General features: G+C 43.1%; 1 protein-coding gene across 1 annotated transcript; it reads left to right on the forward strand.

The window, feature by feature from the left end:
* The first annotated feature begins 2,659 nt into the window (after positions 1 to 2,659).
* cnp (2',3'-cyclic nucleotide 3' phosphodiesterase) lies at positions 2,660 to 8,246 on the forward strand. The gene is made up of 4 exons (XM_034710700.1): positions 2,660 to 2,788; positions 4,575 to 6,554; positions 6,635 to 6,762; positions 6,861 to 8,246. Exons 2-4 carry the CDS (start codon positions 4,613 to 4,615, stop codon positions 7,317 to 7,319), a joined length of 2,529 nt encoding a protein of 842 aa, XP_034566591.1. The 5' UTR covers positions 2,660 to 2,788; positions 4,575 to 4,612; the 3' UTR covers positions 7,320 to 8,246.
* The last annotated feature ends 116 nt before the right edge of the window (positions 8,247 to 8,362 follow it).

Consider the following 8,362-nt stretch of genomic DNA (forward strand, 5'->3'; position numbering starts at 1 on the left):
CTTTTGTAATATTATTAGTTACACTCTTGTATATCTTTGCAGATTTCTACAAAATACTGAATCATCTATTACAAAGAAAATGAGTCACTCTGCATTCAAAGTACAGAGGAATCTTATCACGCATTTTTAATACATACTGCATCTGCCAAACATGAAGCCGTCCTCTCTTTTAATAATCCAAAAATCCCCAATAAGGGGCTCTACAAGCTGCAGGGGAGTCCCCAATGTCACACCTTCACACTTGTCACATGGCATGGCCTCAACATTAACTGCTACCTGCAGCACACAACCACAGTGTGGTACACTTTTATCAGTTCTTGTGTGTTATTTGTGTGATTTAAGAGATTAAAAGCCGCAAGACATGAGAATGAAAGTAAACAGTATGCATGTTGACCTTATGTTTGGGGACAATATCTGCAAGGGGGCCTTCGTGGATGAGCGGATGGTCAGTGAAGTGAGAAAGTGTGATGTGGTGATGCACTCTAGCAGAACCTTCCAGCTGAAAAAAACACAACACTGCTCTAATTTGTGCCCTCAAATGGGGAAAACAGAAGTACTTTCCATATGGTTGATAATAAGGTAGTTTCCTGCACGTTGTTATCAGAGGTGTAGTGATTATACTTAAAAGGTGAGTTACAAAATAAAACAAATCTTAGCCATATTTTTTTTTTTTAAAGTTATGTTTTTGGCCTTTTTGCCTTTATTAGATAGTACAGCTGAAGAGAGACAGGAAATGTGGGGAGTAGAGAGTGGGGGAAGACATGCAGGAAATGGTCAACTGGCTGGGAATCGAACCGGCGACCCCTGCGATGAGGACTGCAGCCTCTGTACATGGGGTGCTTAGACCGCTAGGCCACCAGCAACCCCATCTTAGCCATATTTGTTTCAAACACTAACACTTTTTTTGTTAATTAAATAATTCCATATATGTTCTTTTATAGTTTTGATGTCTTCGAGTGAACCTGTATCGTGTCTGTATTGGTGCTGTATTGTGTATTTCTAGCTTTGTTTCAGGATTACATTATTGATTATCAAAAGATAGAATAAAACTGCAGTTTACAGATACTCAGAATAAGAATCACAAATCATCATATAGAAAATGTGCACAGATATGAAGAGATGTTAAAAAATGTTACAAGTGAAGGTTGTGAAGGATTTTATCAGAATTGATTTGTTGATTGATATGTTCTGTAAAAAAAAAGTTGTTATAATTGTGATCAAACCTGTCTCATAGGGGAGGGCAGATGTGTGTTTGTTCGTTTAAAAACAGAAAAAGACTGTTAACTATTATACTGTATTGGCTGTACTGGAATGATTCTGCAAAACAAAATAAAAAACAAACAAACAAAAAAACTCTCATAGGTGCACAATGTTAATTGGCACGCCATCAAGTAGTGTATGATCAGCCTAATATTCTAACCATGATGATCATTGATAGTACTTTATTAATCCCATAAATTCAGTTGTCTGGTAGATAAAATTATAAAAATCACATAAAACAAGTAATTCAGGTGTCAGCTCATCTCCCATTGGCTAGAGAGTTATGAAGCCTAATGTCTGCAGGGATTAATTATTTTCTGTATCTCTCAGTCCTGAAGCGCAGAGAGATGAGCCGTCCACTGTCGCTGTTTCTCTGGTCCACAAAGAAGTTGTGAAGTGGATGATCTGTGTAATTTAGAATGGCCTCTAGCTTCTTCTGTGTGCATCTCTCCACCACAGCCTCCAGTGAGTCCAACCTGGTTCCAATCACAGTGCCAGCTCCTTGTGTTTTATACTGCTTCCCCAGCAGACTGCAGCATAGAATATCACACTTGCCGCCACAGACTGATAAAACATCTGCAGCATCTTACTGCAGATGTCTAAGGATCTGAGCCTCCTTAAGAAAAACAGACGGCTCTGCCCCATCCTGTAGAGCAGGGGTACTCAAACTTTTTGGAGCCAGGGACCCCTTACAGATGAGAAAATCTTCCAAGGACCCCCTCAATTACAATTATAAGCACATGCTTACTACCATTTGCACTCTTAGATGCCCTTGGAACTATTTGTATTGTAAAACCTATGAATCTAAATACGTCAGACCTGTTCCATAGTGATAAACAGATAAAACTTCAATTTGAATCATGTAAATACCACTTGTATACCTTAAAACAGAGGGTCATTTCATTCCTTGTGGACTCAACATGACAGCATTTATACTTAAATTAACAGTAGCAAGACTCACATATCCCTTCGAGCCACTAAATGGTATCCTAACATTGGTGTATATGCTGTTTTTAATGACACAGCACAATTTTATAATTTATTAGAAATGTATTCTAATTATTTCATGGACCCCCAAGCTATGGTACATGGACCCCCAGGGGTCACAGGACCCCACTTTGAGAACCACTGCTGTAGAGTGCATCTGTGTTAAGGGACCAGTCCAACTTATTGTCCAGGTGTACGCCTAGATATGTGTAGTTTGTCATCAGAGCTGCAGGGTTTGCTGAATTTTAAGGTGATGTGAATTTTAATTTCCTTCCTCATACTTCCCTTTTTTTTTTTTAAATCATTCATAAATGTACTTGAACTTGTACTGAGCTTAAAAGCCTGGTGTCTGGTCCACACTCCAGAGCAGCAGGTGGCGGTAATGCACCAACAAGCTTGATGGCACCACTGTAATAAAGAAGAAGAAGAAGATTTCCTTTTGAAGCGGGTGTGTATCTGTGCCAAGGATTGCCTTGTCATTGTATTCAGAAAGAAACGCGTGGTCAGCGGCACCACCGACAGCTCTTCTGCAGCCTCACTGGTAAGCTCTCTCTTAACAAAAGCGCTCCACACAGCATGCTGCAGCTCCTGCTTATTCTCTTCTTCACACACTAACTTCAATTAATTTTCTTCTAGAAAATATTATTTCATCTAATTATTACAGAAAAAAACAGCTAACTTCCAAAGTGATGTGTTTAAATCTCCTTCACAGACTGCTTTATGAAATGTTTTTGTCTGGCGTGCTGCGCGTTAGGTGCACGCCACTCCCCGTCGTGCCACATTGTGTTGTTAATACAACAGAAATATTCCCACAGTGGGGACTTTGTGGTTAAAACAACAATCTGAGCTCACTTGGACGCGAATGTCTGGCTTCATAGAATAAATCTTTGTCAAAGTGGAATGTATGGGTGATACATGAAGTACAAACTATACCATTAAACCATAAAATAACCCTTTAAATCCATGCGTCATGCGCAAAAACTGCGCATTGTGTGCGTAAAGTATAGGATTAAGTTCAATACTGTAAGGAAAAGGGGAACTGGTCATTTAGTTTGGTCTCTGGTACTGTCTCTTCATTGCTGTATAAGTACAGTGCTTTATGGTTCGCCTGTTTTCTTTGTTGCTTCCGCGGGTTGACTTGTTATTGAGAGCTTCCCCTTCTGTCTCATGACACGTTGTAGTTTCACTCATGTTTTCTCATGTATCACACATCAAATCTCACATTGACATTTAAAAACTGCTTCACAGTCCAGGTCTGAATCCTGTAAAGTTGACTGTTCTCCGTGGAGCCCCTGTTTACTGCTCATCCCTTTGTCTACACGTAGTGCTGAGGGTTTGACGCAGTTACTTTCACAGAGGGCAGACACTACTCTGGAGTCATGCTTGTGTGCCTTTTGTTGTTTTTCAAGAATGGAAACTGAAATTTGGAAAAACAATAGTGCCAAAATGTTGCCATCAGCTCTTCGGTGTGGGCAAAATGGACAATATACAAAGCAGACTACTTGCTGAGCAATATAATCTCTCCACCTCCTGAACACCCAGGAGGTTTTCATAAATGGCACTGTGTACTAAATAAAAAAAGATCTACCCTCTTATCATTCACCTCTCTTTCCTGGATATTAAGTAACATCCTGTTCGAGACATCATGACCGCAATCCACATAAAAGTATTTGAACTTGCCCTGCAGCAGGGTGTGTGGTCTGTGCACAAATACTTCACTAGTGATACTTTTCAGGAGCATAGTTAATTGGTTTTCCCACAAAAAACTGAGTGTTTGTTCACTTTTCATGATGTATTACATGCACGTCTACAGAAGCTGGCCCTAGAGTCTGATGTGATCTAAGCTTTCCTTCAGTTCCAAGAAACGGAATAATGACTCGACAATGTTAGAGATGTTAATTTAACTGTACATGTACTGTAGAGGTTTTAGTAATACAAGATTTATTGGTATTTGTCAGGAATGGAAATTAATACACTTGTAATTTATAGGCGGAGCAAAGCATTGAAGATATTAAAACGTCATGCATTCCAGTTCAACCCCACCCACTTAAACCTTTTATAAGCAACATAAAGTCACTGTTGTTTAATGCTTATAAGATAGATTTCTTCTTTTATGTGCTGGAGCAGGGCATCTTTAAATAAAAAATGAAAATTACCCTTCACCAGCTTTGGTATTCATCCAAACTTTCTGACTTCATTTTATGAGTGTTGAAATACCAGATAAAGCTTTTATGGATACATTGCCAAGGGTTGTTTGTGTTCAGAGGTTTTCCACCAATAATGTCCCTGTTGGTTTAAATAAACAATGTTTCTCTTTCTTTATTAAGGTACATGGTGGTGTCTAAAGTCAGACTTTGAGCCAGATATGGATTTAGAAAAAAGTGGTGAGCTTTTAGATGTGTCAGTGCCTCCACAGCACGAGGAGAGTGTAATGGAAAAAGAGGTTGTGTCAAAACTGGAGGCACCAGAGGAATCCACAGAGCCTGAGAAGCCACCAGCTGCTGATGAAGAGACTGAGCAGCTGCCTGTGAACGGCCACGATACAGAGGTCTTAAACTTGAAAGAAACAGGGGAGTTGATTGTGACAGAAACTGTTACTGTGTCTGAGGAAATGACAGAAATGGAAATAGAGGACAGCCTGCCCATAGAAGAATCTGAAATGGAGTCGGAGCCTGTTGCGGTGGCTCCACCAGAACTAGATGAGTCATCTGAAAAGATCTCTGACCCAGTGGCAGCTTTAGACACAGAACCAGAAAACGCTCAACAGCAGCCAGAGCCGGAGAATGACCCAGAACCTTTGCTTGTGCAAACACCTCTGGCAGACATTGCCCCTGAACTGGAGCCAGAGAAATTGTCAGAATCCGTGTCTGAAGCTGAAATACAAGAGCAAACATCGCCTGAACCAGCAGCTCTGCAGCAGCTGGTAGATATATATCCACCCAGCCACGAAGACAAAGAGTCAGAGCAGGAGGAAACTGACACAAAACTGCAGACTTCAATGGATACTGAGCCAGAAGACGTTACCAAGGAGAGTGTGGAAGAAAATGATGTGGCAGCCGAGCCTATGAAGGAGGCAGAAGAAGAAAAACCTGCAAAAGAGGAAAAATTAGTGGAGACTGTGTCAGCGATGGAAGTCCTCGCAGAGCAGCCAGCTGAAACTGAAAAAATAGTGGAGACTGTGTTTGTGACAGAAGTTCTCCAAGAGAAGCTGACTGAAACTGAAAAAGTAGTGGAGTCTGTGTCAGTGATGGAAGTTCTCCAAGAGAAGCCGGCTGAAACTGAAAAAGTAGTGGAGGCTGTGTCAGTGACGGAAGTTCTCCAAGAGAAGCCGGCTGAAACCGAAAAGGTAGTGGAGACTGTGTTTGTGGTGGAAGCTTCCCCAGAAAAACCAGTAGAATCAGAGAAAGTAGTGGAGACTGTGTCAGCGATGGAAGCTCTCCCAGAGAAGCCTGCAGAAGCTGAAAAGTTTGTAGAACCTGTGCTGGTGGCAGACATTTCCCCAGAAAAGCCAGCACTGACCCTAAAGGAGGAGGCAGCAGCAGCTGAAATTGAAACTGTAAAGCCTGCAGAGGAGAAGAAGGAAGCTGAACCAGAAAAACCATTAGGGGCTGATGCTCTTCAGGGAGCTGAGGCTGCAGCAGAAGGGGAAGGTGTCGCATCTGCGATGAAGGATGCTGAACCTCAAAAAGAAGAGGAAACAGTCCCTGCAGCCGGCTCCCTTGCCTTCGCTCTTCTGGAACAAGAGCAGACCAAAAACTCCCTGCGAACATCTCGCACGATGGTTGTCCTAAGAGGCCTCCCAGGAAGTGGAAAAAGCTTCCTGGCGAATGCTATAGCTGATACTTACAAAGACCACTGCTCCATCTTCTGTGCTGATGACCATGGTGTAAAGCCAGAGAGTCCAGAAACATCCACTGATGGTTTCAAAGCTCTGGATGAGGCCCTGGTATCCTGCTGCAGTGCAGGGGCAGCTTCCTCTGTGATGGTGGTGGTGGATGACACAAACCACACCCAGGACAGGCTGGCCCATCTTGGGGAGCTTGCAGAGCAGCACCATCTTGTTGCTGTGTTCCTGGAGCCACGTACTGAATGGAGCAGAGACCTGTCACGGCTGATCAATAAGAGCAGGCGTGGTCTGGAGGAGGCCCAGCTGGAAGCCATGAAAGGCCCACTCGCAGACGTGTCCCTCCCTCTTTACTTCGGCTGGTTTCTGCTCTCCTCCGTGCAGGACAAGGTCAGGTGCACTTCCATGGACTTCCTGAAGACACTGGACACAATGGATGCATTTAAGAAGCACTTGATTGACTGTGAGTACACTGAAGCAGATCATATCTAAAAGCTTTGACAAGAATAACATCTAACATTAATGTTTCCTTTTTATTTACAGTCACTGGGAAAGCAGAGACGGAGGTGGATTTGGAGCAATACTTTCATGCCAAAGGAACCCTCCACTGCACTACAAAATTCTGTGACTACGGGAAAGCAGAGGGTGCCAAAGAGTATGCAGCAAATCCAGTAAGAAACCATCATGTCAAGTGAATATGCAGGAAACATAACGTCCTGGCACTAACTGATTCATCTTTTCTCTTAATTTTCTCTTTCCCACTCTGCAGGCGGTTACAGAGTCCTACGGTTCTGTGTCTGAGCTCTCACTGAGTGCTCTTTTTGTCACTCCGCGCACTGTTGGAGCAAGAGTGTCCCTTACCGATGAGCAGCTTCTGCTGTGGCCGGCCGATGCCGAGAAGGAGGCAGATGTCCCGGCAGCTGCCTCCTTCCCCCGGGGGAGCCGCGCCCACGTCACCCTGGGCTGTGCAGAGGGTGTCGAGCCGGTTCAAACAGGTCTTGATCTGCTGGAAATCCTGGCCCTGCTGGAGGAAGGCCAGCAGGGGGAGCTGAAGGAAGAGATGGAGCTGGGCTCGCTGACATACTATGGCAGTGGAAGGTGGCTGCTCAGTCTGAGAGAGCCCATCTGTGCCCCAGCGTGCTTCTCTAGCTACTACGGGCGCAAGGAGCCTGGGCCACCCAAAAAGGATGCAGAGAGGAGGAAGAGGCCAAAGTGCACCATACTGTAGATGGCAAACATAGGGGTGTGTGGTTGGGATGACTGATGGGTTAGAACTTGGGCTTACTCTGTGAATGGTTTGTGTGTTTGTGCAGCGTTAAGGGTTTCAGCTGGAGCCACCTTAAATCCACAAGCTGTGTGCCTTTTTTACTATTGATTTGCACCACGACCCAAGATGCCTTTAAATCCGGTTAGGTTTGCTGTTAACGTTCAGTATCTTGTTCCACATATTGGCGCCAGAGTTTCACAACCTGGCTTTCAGCGTTGGTGTGATTAGCTGCAGTTTTAGACTACGGTAGTGTAACCTCCTCCCACAGCTCCACAGTAATCATATCTTTCATATACTCTTCTTTCTGTCAGTGTATCTCAGTAAACAGGTAACAGGTTTAGATACTTTCATTGCATGTATTACAGGGAAATGGTACCAACATATTCACATGTTTTCAACTCGCTATAAGTTCCTCTGCTGCTTCATCACTCTGTCTGGTGTCTCCTTTGTCCACGCTGTCACTTCTGTGTAATGTTTATGCAGCCTAGAGAAAAAAGTAGCATATGGGCCAAAGTTATCAATTTGTTTAAGTGTATTAGAATGATTGTCATTAATAGAGATCCTTCCACTCTAAATCTTTGCACTGTGCATTGGTTGAAGGGAGACTTCTGATGATTTATGTATTTGTTCCAGCAGCTAGCACTTATTATCAAATGCTGTGAATATTCCAAGTAAATGTTTTGCTATCTTTTCTACTGCGCAGAACTGCGCCGTTTATCCCTTTTATCCTTTTTCAACAGCACTTCTAGTATTGCATTTCTCTTTGTATCCTCTGTCTGTAATTTTTGAAGGACAAGTCCTACTTTGTGTAGCTCTTCTGAATCACTATTTTTGCACTTGTTTTGTACACTTAATAAAAAAGAAGATGCTTTGCTCCAAGGAACACAACTTACTGCCTATACGGTGTTATTGCAGTTTGGTGTCTTGCATGCCATCATATCTGTTCATGGCCTTTCCCCACAGCATGCACTTGTAGTGTATGTTGTAAACCAAGAGAGGGCACC

This window comes from Notolabrus celidotus, chromosome 20 (assembly GCF_009762535.1).
Source record: "Notolabrus celidotus isolate fNotCel1 chromosome 20, fNotCel1.pri, whole genome shotgun sequence".
Classification (NCBI taxonomy): Eukaryota; Metazoa; Chordata; class Actinopteri; order Labriformes; family Labridae; genus Notolabrus; species Notolabrus celidotus.

Excerpts from the sequence above, each read along its gene's own strand:
- cnp (XM_034710700.1), top strand. The coding sequence starts at position 4,613 with ATGGATTTAGAAAAAAGTGGTGAGCTTTTAGATGTGTCAGTGCCTCCA. Across the intron at positions 6,555-6,634 it reads TAAGAAGCACTTGATTGACT|TCACTGGGAAAGCAGAGACG; the intron begins GTGAGTACACTG and ends TTTTATTTACAG. Across the intron at positions 6,763-6,860 it reads AAGAGTATGCAGCAAATCCA|GCGGTTACAGAGTCCTACGG; the intron begins GTAAGAAACCAT and ends CCCACTCTGCAG.